This window comes from Ascaphus truei, unplaced genomic scaffold (genome assembly GCF_040206685.1).
Source record: "Ascaphus truei isolate aAscTru1 unplaced genomic scaffold, aAscTru1.hap1 HAP1_SCAFFOLD_553, whole genome shotgun sequence".
NCBI lineage: Eukaryota > Metazoa > Chordata > Amphibia > Anura > Ascaphidae > Ascaphus > Ascaphus truei.
In genome coordinates this window covers 152,117-172,872 of record NW_027456885.1, presented here as the reverse complement: position 1 = coordinate 172,872, position 20,756 = coordinate 152,117, and the positions used below count along the sequence as shown (strand labels likewise).

The following is a 20,756-nucleotide window of genomic DNA, read 5'->3' as shown; positions in this document are numbered from 1 at the left end:
GATAGAGGGAGAGAGAGGATAGAGGGAGAAAGGATAGAGGGAGAAAGGAGATAGAGGGAGAGAGAGGATAGAGGGAGAGAGAGGATAGAGAGAGAGAGAGAGAGAGAGAGAGAGAGAGAGAGAGAGAGAGAGAGAGAGAGAGAGAGAGAGAGGAGATAGAGAGGAGAGAAGAAGATAGGGAGGGGGGGAGAGAGGGAAGGAGAGAAGGAGGGAGGGAGAGAAGACAGAGAGAGGAGAGAGAGAGAGGAGATAGAGGGAGAGAGAGGATAGAGGGAGAGAGGATAGAGGGAGAGAGGATAGAGGGAGAGAGAGAGAAGAAGATAGAGAGAGGGGGGAGAGGGAGAGAGGATAGCGGGAGGGAGAGAAGACAGGGAGAGAGGATAGAGGGAGAGAGAGGAGAGAGGAGAGAGGGAGAGAGAGAGGAAGATAGAAATAGGGAAAGGAGAGAGAGGGTGGGGGCATAGATAGAACGGGGTATAAGAAAGAGAGTGCAGGAGAGAGAGAAAGATAGAATGAGGGGAGGCGTGAGAGTGGGGGAGAGAAATGGTTTGGGAGGAGACGGGGAGAGGGATTAGGCTAGAGATAAAGGGAGTTCTAAGAAAGAGTTTGGGGAGAGTGAGAGATGACGGGGAGATGGAGACAGAGGAGAGGGAGAGAGATTAAGCGATAAAGGGGGGAAGAGGGAAGAGGAAGAGACTGTGGGGAGGAAGAGAGAGGAGGGACAGAGAGATGAGAAAGAGAGAGGGAAGAGATAGAGATAGGGGGAGACAGAAGTGGGAAAAGAGTGAGAAAGAGGGGAGAAGAAGAGAGGGGGAGTGTAGAGAAAGAAAAATGGGGGAGGGAGAGGTAGAATGAGAGCAAGAAAGAGAGAGAGGGGGGGGGATGAAGGCGGGGACATGTATTTGTGACATTCTGCCCCTTTCTCTCCTTGGGGGGGAGGCTGGGGGCTTCACTATGGTCTGTTGGGGGTTAACGCACCGATAACTGCTATTGAATTGAATGGCAGTTAATGTCGGATCGGCTGCGTTGATCCCCCAACTGCCCTTCGTGAAGCTCCCCCCTCTGCCCCCCTCTGTTTCGCTCCCCCCATTTACTTTCTATCTGCTTTGCCCTCTCTCTCTCTCTCCATCTCCCCCTCTCTTCCCCTCTCTCGCTGTCTACAGTATCTCTCTCACACCCTCCCTGTCTCTCCACCAGCCCGGGAAGGGTTAAGCAGGTAGAGGGATGGGCACCGCGTCTTCTTGCTGACCGGACAAGCACGGTTACCCTAAAATCCTGCTCCCCCACCAACCCTCTGTATATAGGGGATTTCAGGGTGTCTAAATAAGTGGTGCTTAACGCCAGTCCTCAAGACCCCCAAACAGGTCAGGTTTTTTGGATATCCCTGCTTCAGCACAGGTGGCTCAATCAGTGGCTCAGTCAAAGCAGGGACTGGTGGAGCTACCTGTGCTAAGATAGTCTTAAATCAAACCTGACCTGTTGGGGGAGGAGGGTCTTGAGGACTGGAGTTGAGTACCTGAGTACCCCTGGTCTAAATAGAGCAAGTGTCTTTAAACTAAAAGCAGTTGTACTGTGTGCGATCACAAAATTGTTAGATAAAAAAGGTTTATTTTTTTTTGGTGGGGGGGGGGCGTTCAGTCGACATACAAAAATAATCATTGTATCAGGATTTTTAGGGGGGCTTCTGGCAAGAGACCCATTGCAAAACACATTATAATGTCATTTTAATGCCTTTTAACGTTAAAAAAAAAAACCTCTGAATAAAAGGAGATTTTCTCGACTCATTTTCACTCTTATTGCAAATAAAATGAATTCAACGATATGGATACTGTTTCAAATGGATGGGATTCTTTGAATAGTCATAATCTAAGTAATCATTTGTGATATATTGATTAATATGATGTGGGAATGATTTATTCATAGATGAAAATCTAACCCAGGACATACTTGAAAACAAGAGGTAACTCTCAATGTATTACTTCCTGGAAAAATATTTTATAAATAAATAAATAAATAAATAAACATTGTAATCAATGAATGGACTAATGGGATATATTGATTATCATTTTTTGTGATAGATTTATTATCTGAAGCTCAAAGTATTCAAACAGCTCTTACGTAATGTTATATCTACTATATATTTCTGAAAGTGTCCTATGTGTCCGGGTCTGTATGTGTCTCCCTGTGCCCCTCCCCGTGTCCCTAGCGGCAATCTCATTGGACCTTGGGCCAGGCCAATGAGATTGCTCCCTTGGGCCGCCCGCCCCCGCACACCTCTCATTGGCCTGAGGCGGAGTGAAGGGCGCGCGCACACACACACACACACACACACACACACACACACACACACACACACACACACACACACACACACACACACACACACACACACACACACACACACACACACACACACACACACATCACTACACACACACACACACACACATCACTATACACACACACACACATCACTATACACACACACACACACACATCACTAAACACACACACACATCACTATACACACATCACTAAACACACACAACCCCCCCACACACACGGTGTTACATACATTAGCGGGGCTCACAGTGTTAGCAGCACATCTCCCGCTCTCTTCCCCACCGGTCCCGGAGGCTCCGCCTCTTCCTCCGCCTCTCCCTGTTTCCCGCGCTTTCACCCCCCCCCCCCCCCACCTCCACCTCCACCTCCACGTGGGAGCTGCCGGACGGGTGAGGGAGCTGCCGGACGGGTGAGTGAGCGGCCTTCACCTCCCCTCACTCACTTCCCCTCCACCACCACCCCCCCGGCGCCGCTACAGTTAAAGTCACGTTCCTCTGGTTATTTAGGGCGTTCAAGTTTCAAAGAATTACAAATAAGACCATTTTTTTTGCACGGAAAGAACGTTTCCGATCATTTATTATTTATATAAAGCGCTGTTCTCACTGCGCGGTGAATCGCGCAACAGCCTGTATCAGCCTTAAAAGCCGTTATCACCGCTTAGTGCATCGCCCCCAAAGAGTTTACGTACACGGTGTCAGAATAAACACGCTAACGCCAAGGAAAACACGCACGCTTACAAACAGCAAATACATGCAAAGAAACACGTATACAATCCATACAGGGCACAGAGCCAGGCAAAGAAGCACATATACAATCCATACAGGGCACAGAGCCATGCAAAGAAGCACATATACAATCCATACAGGGCACAGAGCCACACACACACTCCCCTCCCTCCACCCCCCCTCCACTTCACCTCCCCTCCACCCCCCCTCCACTTCACCTCCCCTCCACTTCACCTCCCCTCCACCCCCCCTCCACTTCACCTCCCCTCCACCCCCCCTCCACTTCACCTCCCCTCCACCCCCCCTCCACTTCACCTCCCCTCCAACCCCCCTTAACCTCCCCTCCACCCCCCCCTTAACCTCCCCTCCACCTCCCCTCCAACCCCCCTTAACCTCCCCTCCACCCCCCCCCTTCACCTCCCCTCCACCCCCCCCTTCACCTCCCCTCCAACCCCCCTCCACCCTCCCCCCTTCACCTCCCCTCCACCCCCCCCTTCATCTCCCCTCCAACCCCCCCCCCTTCACCTCCCCTCCACCCCCCCCCTCCACCTCCACCCCCCTCCACCCCTCCCCTTCACCTACCCTCCACCCCCCCTTCACCCCCCCCCTTCACCTCCCCTCCACCCCCCCTTCACCCCCCTCCACCTCCCCTCCACCCCCGCTTCACCTCCCCTCCACCCCCGCTTCACCTCCCCTCCACCCCCGCTTCACCTCCCCTCCACCCCCGCTTCACCTCCCCTCCACCTCCCCCTTCACCTCCCCTCCACCTCCCCCTTCACCTCCCCTCCACCCCCGCTTCACCTCCCCTCCACCCCCGCTTCACCTCCCCTCCACCCCCGCTTCACCTCCCCTCCACCCCCGGTTCACCTCCCCTCCACCCCCGCTTCACCTCCCCTCCACCCCTACCTTCACCTCCCCTCCACCCCTACCTTCACCTCCCCTCCACCCCCACCTTCACCCCCACCTTCACCCCCCCCCCTCCGCCCCCCTTCACCCCCACCTTCACTCCCCCCTTACAACCTCCCACCTCCCCCCCCTTCCCACCTTCCCACCACCTCCCCCCCTTCCCACCACCTTCCCCCCCCTTCCCACCTTCCCACCACCTCCCCCCCTTCCCACCACCTCCCCCCCCTTACCACCCCCCCATCACCCCCCCTTCATCTACCCTCACCCCCCCTTCACCTCCTCCCTCCCCCCCAGCTTCCCACCTACCCCCTCCACCCCCCCTTCACCTCCCCTCCGCCCCGCCTTCACCTCCCCTCCGCCCCCCCTTCACCTCCCCTCCGCCCCCCCTTCACCTCCCCTCCGCCCCCCCTTCACCTCCCCTCCGCCCCCCCTCCGCCCCCCCTTCACCTCCCCTCCGCCCCCCTTTCACCTCCCCTCACCACCCCCCCCTCACCACCCATCCTCCTCACCTCCCCTCCGCCCCCCTTCACCTCCCCTCACCACCCCCCACCACCCCTCCGACCTCACCTCCCCTCCTTCAATGCCTTTCGTCCGCCCTCCTGCCTCTGCCTTTCGCCCACCCGCACTTCTGCCTTTCACCCGCCCACCGCTCACACCCCTGCGCCACACAGCCGCCGCACGCACTCAACAGACACCCGCCACTCGACACACACCCGCCGCCTCTCACCCACCCCACACACTCGACACACACCTGCCGCATCCTGCCCCTACGCAACAATATCACTGACCAGCTGTCACCCGCACTCGCCACACACCCGCCGCCTCACACCCTAGCAGGACCCCGACCCACAGCCAGCACTTACTACCCACCCGCCGCCCGTACTGAACACCCACCCGCTGCCTCACACACGCTCACACCCTAGCAGGACCCCGACCCACAGCCAGCACTCACTACCCACGCGCCACCCGTACTGAACACCCACCCGCCGCCTCACACCCTAGCAGGACACACGCCTCACATTTTCACATCACTTATGTCACCAAAATATACATTGTACTGTGGTGTGTTTACAATAAACAATTTTTATGCAACATCGTATTACATTTTCTTCCATCTTTCTTTTCAACATTATTATCCAACCCTTACAACAAATACTCACCTATTGTTCCACCATTTATAAATAATACTACCTATTACGCATTTACATCCCGGGCAACGCCGGGTCTCTCAGCTAGTTTATACTATTATGTATATCATATGTTATTTGTATTTATTTCTATGTTTCTTTATAATTATACCCAAAATAAGTTATGGTGAGTGTGATTGTGATTATAATTATAATAACAGAATATTGTAATATAATACATAAGCAAATTCGACTCAAGCCAAAGTTTATGCTAGTGTATCGTGTTGGCGTGCGAAAGTGTGACACGTGTGCACAGTTCAAGTTCTGACGTCTGAGGTTATTTCGCCCTTAGCCAAGATGGCCGGAGTTGCCCCATTCCGCCCTGAACCTGGATGGAGGTTGTAATCGGCCGCACCTGTTCCTGGCCTTTATAAGGAAGCCATTTTCCATTCAGCCAGTGCCTGAGTAAGGTATCTTATCCCTTGTGCTCCTGGACTGTGTGTGGTAGCCTGATACACTTTGCCCTTGCTGAACCTCTGCCTGAACTTGGACCCTGTTTGCCTTTCTCCTACCCTGACGGATCCATGACCCGACTACGCTGCCAGACCCTGCCCCGACCTTGGAGCTATGACCCTGATTACCAGGGCCGCCGAGAGAGGGGGACAGCTGGGGCTGGTGTACCGGGCACGGCTGGCCAGCGCTGCAAATTTTTCCCGACCTCTGGCCAGGCCATGCTGCTGGTCGCAGCCGGGTCCCGGCTCTCAGCTGCCTGCAAGACCTTTCCTCTCTGTCCCACACCGCCGAGCTTCCACTGCCAGCGCGCCCCGGGGCTCTGCAGTCAGCACGACGGAAGTAAGCTTGGCCCAGCTTCTGGCACGTCGCGCACAGACGGCAGAGCCCAAGTCCGCGCCGGGACAGAGGGGAAAGGTCCTGCAGGCAGCTGAGAGTCGGGGCCCGGCTGCGAATGGCAGCAGGTCCTTGTCAGAGGTTGGGGGAAATTTGCAGTGCCGGCCGTGCCCCCCCCCCAGCCAGCGGGCCCCTGCAGACACCAGGTCTGGCTTGACCCATGGCAAGTCTGTATTTTTATATGTGTTGGAGGGGCTTGGGGGTATTTTCATATAGGTTGGGGTATCTTTTATATGTTTTGGGGAGGGTTGTTTTTTTTAATGTATTGGAGTTTCTTGTAGATGTGTGTGTGTGTGTGTGTGTGTGTTATATGTATTGTTGTTTTTTTTTTTTTTTTTAATTGTATATGTGTATTGGGTAGGTGGGATTCTTGTATGTATTTGAGGGTGTACCATTAATGTTTGTCAAATGTTTGAAATATAGTTATATTAACTACATTTAATTCTCATTATTTCGTTGTATGTTTACATTGCTTTGGAACATGGAGTGCCTATTGTCAATAATGGGAATATTCATCATATGAATACTAGGAGCATTAATGGTAATGATCCTACTGTAGGATTAGTCATGCTCAGTTCACACAGGAGCCGGGGAGGTTACGCTAGTTGCGTAGCTCCGCCACTGGGGGGCGCAGGGTGAAGGCTACGTAAAAAGCGCAGAGAGACTCCGAGAATATTAGGAGGTTGGCAAGCGGGAAACTCATCGCCTTGGCAACCAGCGGTGTGGATAACACGTGACGTAGCCGCGGCGCGGAGAAGCCTTGTGGGGGGTTAGTGACGGGCGGCGGCTGATTGGTGGAGAGGATGATTGATTTCCCGGGAAGCCGGTAAAGGGGCGTGGCTTGTGGGGGAAGCCGGAAGGAAAGGGAAAATAAACAGAGACAGGGAGGGAGACATGAGCGAGACAGCCAGGGAGGATCAGTGGAGACAGACAGACAGACAGGGAAGATTGGATAGGAGCAGAGACAGACTGATAGTGAAAAAGAGATAAGCAGTTAGAAAAAGAGACAGCCAGAGAGAGAGACACTAGGGAAAGAGACATCTAGAAAGCGAGAGAGACTAGGGAAAGAGACAGACAGGGATTGGAAGAGACACCCTGAGAGAGATTGACAGGTAGGACAGATGTGAAGAGACAGCCACAGAGTGAACGCGTCAGAGAAATGTAAAGGGTCGGCTGTAGAGAGCCACCGTATATCTCTGAGATCGCAGCCACTTCCAGAAGCTATATCCAAGAGACAGTCACCAAGAGCCGAGAGATAAGGTATATAATGCACACTGTATAAAGAGATTGTTCTTATATGAGGAAGGGGTTATTACAGGGGGAGAGTGGTGGGTTGTAATGGGCAAGTTAAGGGGGGGGGGGGGAAGAGAGGGTTGTTCTTATAAGAAAGTTTTGTTACAATTGGGTCTCTCTCTCCTCCAGATGACGGAGTCTCCTCCTTCCTCCATGTTCAGCATAGCAGAGTTTGACCTGGAAGAGCAGGAGGGGGCTCTCCCTTGCAAAGACCTCCCCCGTCAAGGGGGCAGCCTGGGACATTCGGACCGGAGCTCCCCTGACCTGCGCAGGAAACAAAGAGGTGACGGGTAGCGGCTGCGCCCTAATCAATGTATAGGCACCCGCACTATTACACCATGACATGTATACACAGAACAGATACAGCGTGGGCAGTGGCAGTGCCAGCCTCCCCCTCACACACTACTACACCATGACATGTATGCACAGCACAGGTACAGTGCGGGCAGCGGCAGTGCCATAAAGACTTGGTGTGCCTACCCCGAGGTTTACTTACACCCCACCTAACAAACTGAGACGACACAGTTTTGTGGAAGTAAAAATTGGTCACAGCTTTATTGCCTTAACAATACTTGAAAATAAACTGTCAGCCAGTCATTTGTCGTCAGCCCTATTCTCGGTATCTTCCGACGGGAGCCCTTCTCCAACCGCCCTAATCTACATCTCCCGACCGCCCCGTCATCCGCTCACCCTAGGTCCCCCTTATCATGGCCGCCTAGGCCTACCCGCATAGGATAGAGCCCAGCTTACTAAAATTGGTGGCAGGGGTACAGCGCCCGATCACCTGCGTCTGTGCCTCTGGCCCGCACAATCTTTTTGGGAGGTCCACTATCTGTGGCCCATCCGCATCGGGTGGAGCCCCATTTTGGGTATTCACGTTGTCCCTACGATGACTGGCCTGACAGTTCCGTCGAAGCTGTGATGGATCTGATAACAGATCTGATAACAGATTCATAAAATATGGTTAGATATAGCACAACACATTACATTCTCGTGGGTGGGAAAATCGATGAAGAGTTCAAGCAAGCGCCGGATTTAAATAGCCCACGTGAGTCACCCCCCCTGCCCCCCAAGTGGGGCACGCGTGAATCTAATCACCCTCGGGGGGAGGAGAGCCAGCCACAGCTCCCACCCTCTAGAGTCACAGCAGCCCTTATGTGGGCGACATATAAAAGGAAACTTATCAAAATGTGGCGCTCTAAATATTCAGGTGATACACAGTGATAATAGTGCAAAAAATATGTATACAGTGATACTTATACAAACATATAGGAAGATGCAGCTGTGACCCAGTAGAGGTTTGCTCGGTCAATCCTCGTGATGTACAGTAGTGATGAAGTCTCCGGGAAGCGCAATATATGTAAAGAGAAAATAAATCGTGATAGTGCAATATTGTTAAAATTAGGATCAGAATATGATGACTTGGCTCTCTATTCAATACTCACAAACGTGAGACATTTGGAGGCACATAAAGGTATCTTTTGGGATGCTATTAGTTGTCACTTGACGAACAGGAGATGCAGAAATCAGTATTTCCCCGAATGTATGGACTCCCAGGGACCTTATTAAAAGATACAACTGGACATAGTGCAGACCGTATATACAGTTTATAGGTGGTAAGTAAATGAAGTTACACTCACATGGTTTCAAATAAAAACAAGCATTTAGATCGCAGTGGATCTCTATAGCCGGATGGATGGTATCTCCGCTTCCCCTCTCTTGTGGCGTGCGTTCCACCGGTGCGTTCCAGTCAACCGGAAGTGATGTCATCCGCTACGTCCACTTCCTGGGGTTCCGGCCGGCTCAGGAAAAAAACGTCACTCTACGCGTTTCACCACATAGGTTTCATCAGTAGAGTGACGTTTTTTTCCTGAGCCGGCCGGAACCCCAGGAAGTGGACGTAGCGGATGACATCACTTCCGGTTGACTGGAACGCACCGGTGGAACGCACGCCACAAGAGAGGAGAAGCGGAGATACCATCCATCCGGCTATAGAGATCCACTGCGATCTAAATGCTTGTTTTTATTTGAAACCATGTGAGTGTAACTTCATTTACTTACCACCTATAAACTGTATATACGGTCTGCACTATGTCCAGTTGTATCTTTTAATAAGGTCCCTGGGAGTCCATACATTCGGGGAAATACTGATTTCTGCATCTCCTGTTCGTCGAGTGACAACTAATAGCATCCCAAAAGATACCTTTATGTGCCTCCAAATGTCTCACGTTTGTGAGTATTGAATAGAGAGCCAAGTCATCATATTCTGATCCTAATTTTAACAATATTGCACTATCACGATTTATTTTCTCTTTACATATATTGCGCTTCCCGGAGACTTCATCACTTATGTGGGCGACAGCCTATGCTAGGCCTCTGCCTTTCTGTATCCTCCTCACACACGGCCTGCTACACAATGTCATGTATACACCGCATGGGTAGAGCTAGGGCAGAGGCAGTACCAGCCTCTCCCTCACCACTACTACACCATGACATGTATACACAGCACAGGTACAGCGCGGGCAGCGGCAGTGCCAGCCTCCCCCTCACACACTACTACACCATGACATGTATGCACATTACAGGTACAGCATGGGCAGCAGCAGTACCAGTATCCTCCTCACACACTACACCATCACATGTATACACAGCGCAGGCAGGGCCAGCCTCCCACTACTAAACCGTGACGTGTGTGTGTATATATACAGAACAGAGGCAGTGCCAGCCTCCCCCCTCGCACTACTACACCATGATATGTATACGCTGTGTGGGCAGTGTCAGCCTCCCCCACATAGTGCTACGCAATGACATGTGCAGATAGTACGGCCAGTGTCCTACAAACGGCTGAGGTACAGAAAGGGAAGTGGCCGTCGCCATCTTTAATGTGGTTTCTCACGCAGGGAAGGAAAAGCGCTCCCGCGCTGAGTCTCACTCGGACTCCTCTGAGACAAGCACTCCAGATGAGACCCAGGGCTTCCGCCTGCGCTCACGCTCTGCTCCCTCCGCACTCCTGGTCGCCGCACGCTACGGCCGAGAGCTGAGGCGTATGAGTGACGAATTTGACCAGACATTTCAGGTAACACCCCTCCCCTGACCTGTAATGATATACACAAGGAGGTTTAAAAATAGCTGCCACTGTCAGGAATTCCTTATCTATTCAATATACCGGTTTTGCCTGATTTGTTACAGGGCATGGCTTTTTTCCAACAAAGTTAAGTTGAAAAGTACGTATTCGCTTTATAATTGGGCCGGCCCACTTTGCGAGCCAATCAGCAGTCAGATGTAGGAGGGTAATACAGAGGGAGCTCCACCCTGGGATCCTGAAGCAGCCATGCTGCATGTGGCAGGAAGCTCAAACCAAGAGTGTATGTAAACCCCCCCAACTACTACTGAAATTAGGGGGTCGCCCTAAAATCTGGCAAATGCGGTACACATGTACGCACGCACTTCTGTAAGAAATACAACTATGTAGTTCATGTTCTGTTTGGGGAAGTGTGACAGAAACGCAAACACAAGTGAATATATAAAAACTGTTAATATGAACAAAGCAAACTGTTACAATGCAGTATGTATAGCAATAAGATAACAAATTACATTACAATGTTACAATTTCCTGGGCATTATTGCACACAGCACGAATCACCTATGGTGCATTGACCTTTATGTTAATAAATGCAAACCGTAGCGCTTACAAAAGGGCATATCAGTGGGGTCCGATGATGGGGCACGATCCCTCTGGACGCCGAAATCCTTTCCTCCCGGAGACTGCGTCCCACTGAATGACGTCGCTCGCTGCGGATCCCTGAACGGCACAGATCCTGAGAGTCCTACTACCTGCACACGACACGTTTCAAGCCTACCTCGCTTACTCGGGAGCATCAGGGCTCGACAAATTAGAAAAAAAAGGCGCTCGCCCTTATTGTAACTTCCCACATTTTACCCGCTTGCGACACTTACCGGCTGCGGGGGGGTGTGGCGTCTCCCTGCATCTCCTCCTGCAGCTCGTGTGAAAACGCTACGCCATTGTCATGGCAGCGCCATTTTCAGACGAGTTACAGGGGGAGACACTGGAGTTTGAGGGAGAGATGCAGGAGACGCCGCACCACAGACTCGACAACGGGCAAAATGCACTGGCTCTGGGGCGGCTGCATTTGTCGAGCCCTGGTACTGAAGGGGGGCGAGGTGTATCCGTATGTAAATGATTCTATTAACCCCTTTTGTGCCTGTGTCAATAGCCTAATAGCGGATATCCCGAACGGCACACCTGTGAACCCGTGACTTGTATATGTGACAAGGGTTAATACACATGGCTATCTAGCTGATCCGATCTTCACGCCTGCAGGGTCCCTCGAATGAGTAATATCTCCCCTCAATCCGTCACAATATACATCTTAAAACGCTGCCACCACCAAATGGATATCAAGATATAACTTGCAGAGTCTTTGGCCTCTGTTTGCTAAGAAAAATGTGATTTATCTCACAAAAATCTATTGTACAGTAGCAAAGTGTCTGGAAATGGAATTGCTCTTCAAAACGTGTAAAGTTCAATTTAAAGCTGCAGTTCAGTCAATATCCTGCATGTGTGGTTTTTTTAATAAATCAGTTTTGTAGTAAGAAAAAATACTTTTAGCATTTTCTGTTTTTAAAAAAACAACTTTGAAAGACCAATATTCTTGTATTCTATTTTAACAGCCATTTGCTAAGGCACTGCCCCTTCATGTCCTGTCACAAGCTCTGGCACACCCCTTTGTCAGCCCTGCCCTCCCTCTAACACTTGTCAGTGCAGGAGTGCTCATGAATATTCATGAGCTTCCACTGCCAGTGAAGCAGATTATAAACAAATGCCAGCTTTTAATATGTCACCAAATTTCGACCTATCAATACATGGAAAACGAATTGACCTGCAGCTATACTGTTCTTTAGCTAATTAGAGATTGCCCACATGAAACTATTGAAGTAAAAAAATAAATGCAAAAAAAAAAAAAAGACTGAACTGCAGCTTTAATATGTGCATCAATACAATCAATGTAATTAGCCAAGTTGCCGATCGATCCATTCTCCTGTGATTGATCGGCGAAGATTTGGCTCGGGGGTTCATTAAATGGCAGTGCAGCAGAAGCGGACCAAAGATGCAAAGTTCTGTGGGGAAGATCATGTGACCAGGCAGTCACTAGATACAATTGGTGCACTGCTAGAGATCGGGCAGGACTGAAAAAGGGGTGTGCCAAAGCCTGTTTCAGAAGAGGAAGGGGATATGACTTTGTAAATGGTTGCTATAGAAATAAAAAATGCTTGTTACATTATAATACATTAAAAATGTCATTCAGAGTGGTTAAAAATAAGGCTACAACTATTTTCTCATAGTATAGAGCTGATTTATTTAAAAAAAAAAAAAAACAACACTTAGGATCTTGCTTGGTCTGCAGCTTTAATACGCAGCGATCCAATCTTCACCTCGCAAGGTCCCTCAAATGAATAATATCTCCCCTCAATCCGTCCCAATATACCATCTGTCACGCATAGCACACTTGTGAGCACGTGACTTGTATATGCAACCAGGGTTAGTACACAGCCAACTCGCTGCCTCACCAAGGAACTTCAAATGAGTTAATATTTACCCTTACTCAGATATATCTATCTTTAATCCACCCCCACCAACGAAATATGTCGTCATTTGCAGGGTCGTCGGTCCCTGTTAGGAAGAACTATGCACAAAGTATTCTCAAAGTTTCATTGTACAGTATTCTACAAAAAGTACAGGGCTTGGGTTATAGAAATATTATTACAAGAACATAGGTAAAATAAATTGACTGTTTCTACAAAATAATCAAGTATACACACAGCATCCAACGTCTGTCATAGTCTAACATTGATCAGACCTTTTCCCAGAGTGTCTTTAGTGGAAATTGAGATTTCATATTGTGCAGCATGGACACTCACTTAGCTGGAATTTTACTGGTGATTAGAAAGTAGGGCTTTATAGTCTAAATTCCCTTCATTGAGAACATGAGCCCACCCCTTTCATCAATCACTAATGACAGTTTAACAACTTAAAAAAAAAAAACCCAACCTGTTTGACATTTAAACTTTGCCTCAGTATATAAAAAAATACTTCATAACTTTGTTTCCATAATACTTACACGCGTCCTCTTTACTGTTGCGTCTGTGCAGCACTCAACATACACGCCTCCTGCATATCATATGACCATATAACTCCGGGGTGCTTAACTCCAGGCCTCCCCCGTCAGGTCAGGTTCAGAATATCCCAGCTTCAGCACAGGTGGCTCAATCCATCCCTGCTTCAGTACAGGTGGCGCATTCGAAGACTTGAGCCACCGGTATTGAAGCTGGGATCCTGAAGACCTGACCTGTTGGGGGGCAGGGCTTGACTGGAGTTGAGCCCCCCTGATATAACTCTTATTTTTTCAGGAGAAACAGCTATCCGCGATTATACATAGAAAATCCTGGGTTTTGGTATCATTTGATTCGTGTAATCACAACGGTTACAAATATCTGTTATTCTTAAGAATATGTGGCAGCCTCATGGTATCGTCATATATATACATATATACATATATATACACATACACACATAAAGTGAATACCGCATCAACTTCCAATAAGTAAATGCAATGTCTAAACCTAACTTAACCAGAAAAATATATCTGAAAAAGAAATCACAGCAAACACATTAGCTGCTAGGCGGTGCTAGAGGAAAAAGTAAATATATAAACACAAAAAAGAAAACCTCTAAAAAGCACTCAGACAAGTATGTGCAAAATAGTTATGGTAATTTATTGGATCAAAAAATAATGAAAAAACAAACAGCTGACTATATATATAATAAATGTACTTGTTTTAGAATACTTTCTTAGCTATGCCCCCTGATACTCTGCAGATCCCCCTCCCTGCCCCCCACAAAGAATGCCTTTCAAGGTACATTTAAGTGTCCTTTTGAGTCTAGTGTCAGGGAAGCCATATTTCAATCCCACCACTTGCAAACTCAGGTGTTGGCTTGCGATAACATCAGTCCTATAAAACACATGCCGTGTCAGGGGGTTTAACAGGTCCTAAAAACAATGCATGTATTTTAAGACCATTTGAAACCAACGTTAACCTCTCGTGTGTCAGATGGATTAAAATACTTAATATCTCATTATCATGACAATCACTTTTCTCTGCTACCCACAAGGGATATTCATTTTGAGGCTATAACACAGGACCTCTGGATCCGGTCACCAGACTTCCATAATATACACCATCATTGTGGTGGGCCTGATAACCTCATGCGTAGACAAACACAAGTCAGGCAGTCCATGGCCTGACCTACCATTTTTTTTTAATTAGATACATGCAACTAAAATTAACTGTTTGTGCACCAGTTCATTAAACTCCGGCATATTTTAATGGCCTTATGACCGAGGATATAATAAAGTCCTTATTGTATATGTTGGAGGGACATAAGTGATCAATCGCCCTTCCGTTTACTTATATATTATGGGTATTATATATAGGGTGTATGGACAATAATCACATGTAAAAGAGGGTGATTTCACTCCCCTCACCCTATATGATGACTTTATTATATCCTCCATTAGGATATTGACATCTTCCCGTGAGGAAAGTATTTAGCTGGACCCTTATGTAGGACTGCACTGATGTGCCTGTTTAAACCCTAAAATTGTGAGCACTAAGATTGACATGTTTTCTCAGTTGTTAAAATAAAGGTTAATGTAGGTCGTCCTCCGCGTGATCTACTATTTTATAAGGTCTACATCCTGTGGGTTTTGGGGACCATAACCCCTGAAGAAGAAGCACCCAGGACCTTACTATGTTTATCACATGTACCAGGGATAGGCCAACGCCGGTCCTCGGGGGCCACCAACAGGTCAGGTTCTCAGGATATCCCTGCTTCAGCACAGGTGGTGCAGTCTGAAGACTGAGCAGGGATATCATGAACACCTGACCTGTTGGTGGCCCTTGGACTGGAGTTGCCCACTCCTGTTATTTATTTGATTACCACATGTATTACTGCTGTGACGCGCTATGTACATTAATGGCGCTATATAAATAAAGACATGCATACCCACCCCTGTCATATACGTGGAAAATGTACAAACAATATTATTTTTAATGAACATAAAAAATGAATCCATTTGGCTCTCTTTGGGTGTATCAATATCTAATCCATCATCTCAGATGAATAAAGATATAATAATTTGGCACTTTGCTGCATCTTAAATTCCTAACAAACTGAGACTATTTTGACGGCGTTAAATTGTATATATGTCGTTAGAAAGGTCTTGGCGAGGAGGCAGCTTGTACAATCGTAAAATACTAATTGTCTGGTTATTTGGCGCTAATTGATACCCATTCCCTGCAGGGTCTCCCACGCCCTAAAAGCGCCAACGCAGCAGGGCAGCTGACGGTGAGCAAGAGCTTCCGAGAGATGTGCCTGAGTTTGTGGGGGCTGCGGAAAAGCAAACCCACCTGCGGACAAGCGCTTACCCCGCCCACTACAAAGAAAAGGGGGAGCCGGGACCCCCAAGCACCACGCCCCCTTTAGACTATTCCTGCCACGGACAAGCCAGGACATGGAATGGGTGAATTACAGACGGGACCGTGGCACCGGAGAAGACACGAATGGGGGGGCGGGAGGGGGACGACGACAAAATACACATTTTTGGAGTCGGAGTATTTCAATGTGAAACACATTTTGGGTTATTACTGTTTGTTTCATTTAGACTGAAGGCTGTGCTCTGTAGGGTGTTTAATAGGGTATCAGGGACACACTCGGCACACAAGGGGTACTAATCTGAACACAGGCAGTTAAGGGGTTATAATGAAAAACCCTACTGTCATATACACAGAGAGGGGAGGGGACGGACAAAAAGAAACAACACCCCCTAAAGATGAATTGAATCCTAAGACAGTATGCAATAAAAGTATTTGTATGGTAAGGGGGGATGTTTGTAGTGCTCTGTAAATAAGGGGTTAATAAGGCCATGCAATGGGGACACATTTGTTAAACAGCCATATACATAGACCACTTCATTATAAAGCCAAAATGTAGGGGGCTCCTTTGTCATTACAAGGCCATACTAGGGGGTCTCTGATATAATGAGGCCCCCTGTCTCACCCAGGTGTTAACCCTCGGAATGGATTTGGGGGACACTGATGCTGAGCGGTGAGGATTTAATAAAGAGGAAGAGATTCTGTAAAAGTGACGTGTGGGTGTTTATTTATGCGGAAGCAGAAAAGGTTTGTGGGGCAGGTAAAAGGGAGCAAGGGAGTAGTGGCTGGTACCTCTAGGTCTGGTAAATTGGGCGCTTAAGCTGTTTAGTTAAAAGATGGGGAGTCTGGGACCTCTAGGAATTGGCATCTCATGGGCATTTAAACAATGGGGAGTCTTGCACCCCTATGCTACCACTGTGGGGTCCCAGCAGTACCTCTCCTCCCCGCCATTCCCCCTCAGCTCCTCCGCCTCCTCCTTGCTCAGCTCGAACTCCCACACCCTGAAATTCTCTTCCACTCTCCTGGGGTCAGAAGACTTAGGGATGACCCCCACACCTTGCCTCAGTGCCCAGCGCAACAGCACCTGGGATGGGGTGCGCCCGTGCCCCTGTGCCACCCTCTTCACCTCCTCCCTTCCCAAAAGTGCTCCGCACCCCAGAGAGGAGTAGGCTTGTAGGTGCACGCCATTTTCCCTGCACAAGTGCAAGAGAGCGGTTTGTGGGAGCCGCGGATGGAACTCCACCTGCAGCACGGCAGGTGGAACGCGGCACGATGCCAGCAGCTGTGCCAGGTGCCTCTCCGTGTAGTTGGACACCCCCAGTGACTTGAGGGTGCCAGCCTGGTACAGGTCCTCCATCGCTCTCCAGCTGTCTTCTCTCGCCTTAGCATTACGGACATCATCACTCCGCCACCGCTGCCTGCCCGGCCAGTGAATCAGGTAGAGGTCCAGATACCCGCACCCCAGCTCCGCCAGGCTCCGAAGGCAAGCCTCCCGTGCTTCCTCGCCCAGGCTGGAAGGGGCCAGCTTGCTGGTGATGAAGACATCCGAGCGGGTGAGGCCATGGAGAGGCAGGAGCTGGTGAAGGGCCCGGCCAAGGTCAGCTTCGTTACCGTAAACAGCGGCGGTATCAAAGGAGCGGTATCCTAGCCTCAGAGCGGCATCCAGAGCCTGGGTGATGGTGTCGAGCCCACGCAGATGGAAAGTGCCCAGGCCCAGGAGGGGCATGATCACGCCGTTGTTGAGGGTGACTGCCCGTGGTGCTGTAGGGAGAGAGGATGACACTGACAGACACTGGGGGGTTAAATAGTGACACGTAGAGAAGGGAGCAACAAGTCTGTCCCTCCCACCTCAGGGTGACACAGAAGAGAGCTACAAGTCTGTCCCTCCCACCTCAGGGTGACACATACAGAAGGGTGCAACAAGTCTGTCCCTCCCACCTCAGGGTGACACAGAAGAGAGCTACAAGCCTGTCCCTCGCACCTCAGGGTGACACATACAGAAGGGAGCTACAAGTCTGTCCCTCCCACCTCAGGGTGACACATACAGAAGGGAGCTACAAGTCAGTCCCTCCCACCTCAGGGTGACACAGAAGGGAGCTACAAGTCTGCCCCTCCAACCTCAGGGTGACACATACAGAAGGGAGCTACAAGTCTGTCCCTCCCACCTCAGGGTGACACAGAAGGGAGCTACAAGTCTTTCCCTCCCACCTCAGGGTGTCACATACAGAAGGGAGCTACAAGTATGTCCCTCCCACCTCAGGGTGTCACATACAGAAGGGAGCTACAAGTCTGTCCCTCCCACCTCAGGGTGACACAGAAAGGAGCTACAAGCCTGTCCCTCCCACCTCAGAAGGGAGCTACAAGCCTGTCCCTCCCACCTCAGGGTGACACAGAAGAGAGCTACAAGCCTGTCCCTCGCACCTCAGGGTGACGGTGGCACAGAAAGGTTGTCTTTTTGTAATCCATTTTGTGCGTGTGTATAATTCTATGTACAGTATATAGCGCCAACAGTGTACAAAGGAGTTTATAGGTGGCACACCACTGTTTTAAAGAATTTTTTTTTTTTTTTTTTAAGGAGTTTACATTTGGTGCTCACCTTCCGTTGATCCTGGCGTCCCAAAGCTGGATCCAAAGTAATAGCAAGATAGGAGAAAGGAAGAGGCACACATTGTAGTGGAATCAAATGATTTCAAATGTATTGATGCATCAGAGCTAACAATAGTAACGTTTCAGGACAAGCAGTCCCTTCCTCAGACCAAACACCTCAGGTCTGAGGAAGGGACTGCTTGTCCTGAAACGTTACTATTGTTAGCTCTGATGCATCAATACATTTGAAATCATTTGATTCCACTACAATGTGTGTGCTTCTTCCTTTCTCCTATCTTGCCAACAGTGTACACCGCGCTTTACAAAATTACAATGCACGGAAAATAAAGTACAAACAATAGGGTTAAGGTATCTCTCAATAATTGTGTATTTGCCATGCATTCGGGTCCCTGTAGTTCTGATCTATCCCTGGTTCTGTATTGGCCATGCATTCGGGTCCCTGTAGTCCTGATATATCCCTGGTTCTGTATTTGCCATGCATTCGGGTCCCTGTAGTTCTGATCTATCCCTGGTTCTGTATTGGCCATGCATTCGGGTCCCTGTAGTTCTGATCTATCCCTGGTTCTGTATTGGCCATGCATTCGGGTCCCTGTAGTTCTGATCTATCCCTGGTTCTGTATTTGCCATGCATTCGGGTCCCTGTAGTTCTGATCTCTCCCTGGTTCTGTATTTGCCATGCATTCGGGTCCCTGTAGTTCTGATCTATCCCTGGTTCTGTATTGGCCATGCATTCGGGTCCCTGTAGTTCTGATCTCTCCCTGGTTCTGTATTTGCCATGCATTCGGGTCCCTGTAGTTCTGATCTCTCCCTGGTTCTGTATTTGCCATGCATTCGGGTCCCTGTAGTCCTGATATATCCCTGGTTCTGTATTTGCCATGCATTCGGGTCCCTGTAGTTCTGATCTCTCCCTGGTTCTGTATTTGCCATGCATTTGGGTCCCTGTAGTCCTGATATATCCCTGGTTCTGTATTTGCCATGCATTCGGGTCCCTGTAGTTCTGATCTCTCCCTGGTTCTGTATTTGCCATGCATTTGGGTCCCTGTAGTCCTGATATATCCCTGGTTCTGTATTTGCCATGCATTTGGGTCCCTGTAGTCCTGATCTATCCCTGGTTCTGTATTTGCCATGCATTCGGGTCCCTGTAGTTCTGATCTATCCCTGGTTCTGTATTTGCCATGCATTTGGGTCCCTGTAGTCCTGATCTATCCCTGGTTCTGTATTTGCCATGCATTCGGGTCCCTGTAGTCCTGATATATCCCTGGTTCTGTATTTGCCATGCATTCGGGTCCCTGTAGTTCTGATCTATCCCTGGTTCTGTATTTGCCATGCATTCGGGTCCCTGTAGTCCTGATATATCCCTGGTTCTGTATTTGCCATGCATTCGGGTCCCTGTAGTTCTGATCTATCCCTGGTTCTGTATTTGCCATGCATTCGGGTCCCTGTAGTCCTGATATATCCCTGGTTCTGTATTTGCCATGCATTCGGGTCCCTGTAGTCCTGATATATCCCTGGTTCTGTATTTGCCATGCATTCGGGTCCCTGTAGTTCTGATTTCTCCCTGGTTCTGTATTTGCCATGCATTCGGGTCCCTGTAGTTCTGATATATCCCTGGTTCTGTATTTGCCATGCATTCGGGTCCCTGTAGTTCTGATCTATCCCTGGTTCTGTATTTGCCATGTATTCGGGTCCCTGTAGTTCTGATATATCCCTGGTTCTGTATTTGCCATGCTTTCGGGTCTCTGTAGTCCCCTTGTATATAACTCACCTGAGTTACTCTCCATGTTCAGCTTGTGAAACACATGATCAGTCACATGTGGGAATGGGTGGGACAATATGTAGGACAGATCCCACCCTTTTTTCTTGATGGGCATCTGTGCTAACCAATCAATACAGACAGTGGGCTATCCAATCACAGGAGCGGAAGTGGGGCCCTAATTTAAATCTCCCCCATAATTCCATGTGCCTTTAACCTGTCACTTGGCAGGGGAGGGGTTAACAGATGCTCTGCAGGGCTCTGGCAGTAGAGGGGTTAGGGAGAGGGAGCGGCTCAGTGAGTAAAGACACTGACAGCACTGAGAGTTTGGAGCAGGGGAACCTGGTTCAATTTCCGGTGCCAGCTCCTTGTGACCTTGGGCAAGTCACTTTATCACCCTGTGCCTCAGGCACCAAAAACATAGATTGTAAGCTCCACGGAGCAGAGACCTGTGCCTGCAAAATGTCTCTGTAAAGCGCTACGTATAACTAGCAGCGCTATACAAGAACATGCTATTATTATTATTATTAATGCTCTGCAGGGTGTGTGGCAGGGAAGGGGTTAAGTGGCGTTCTGGAGGTT

General features: G+C 49.3%; 2 protein-coding genes across 5 annotated transcripts; one reads left to right on the top strand and one right to left on the bottom strand.

Moving 5' to 3' along the window:
• Nucleotides 1–5,458: 5,458 nt before the first annotated feature.
• BAD (BCL2 associated agonist of cell death) lies at nt 5,459–16,523 on the top strand. 3 transcript variants are annotated; one of them, XM_075584360.1, is made up of 4 exons: nt 5,459–5,571; nt 7,430–7,583; nt 10,201–10,376; nt 15,684–16,523. In XM_075584360.1, exons 2-4 carry the CDS (start codon nt 7,430–7,432, stop codon nt 15,864–15,866), a joined length of 513 nt encoding a protein of 170 aa, XP_075440475.1. In that variant the 5' UTR covers nt 5,459–5,571; the 3' UTR covers nt 15,867–16,523. The 3 variants fall into 3 exon arrangements, with proteins under 3 accessions (XP_075440475.1, XP_075440476.1, XP_075440474.1); XM_075584361.1 differs by lacking the exon at nt 5,459–5,571 and adding an exon at nt 6,762–6,833; XM_075584359.1 differs by lacking the exon at nt 5,459–5,571 and adding an exon at nt 6,843–7,267.
• LOC142485312 (glyoxal reductase-like) lies at nt 14,075–20,248 on the bottom strand. Of its 2 annotated transcripts, none has more exons than XM_075584358.1 (2): nt 20,187–20,248; nt 14,075–17,575 (listed from the first exon to the last, which is right to left on the bottom strand). In XM_075584358.1, exons 1-2 carry the CDS (start codon nt 20,200–20,202, stop codon nt 16,719–16,721), a joined length of 873 nt encoding a protein of 290 aa, XP_075440473.1. In that variant the 5' UTR covers nt 20,203–20,248; the 3' UTR covers nt 14,075–16,718. The 2 variants fall into 2 exon arrangements, with proteins under 2 accessions (XP_075440473.1, XP_075440472.1); XM_075584357.1 differs by having other exon boundaries at nt 14,075–17,596; nt 20,187–20,227.
• Nucleotides 20,249–20,756: the final 508 nt, after the last annotated feature.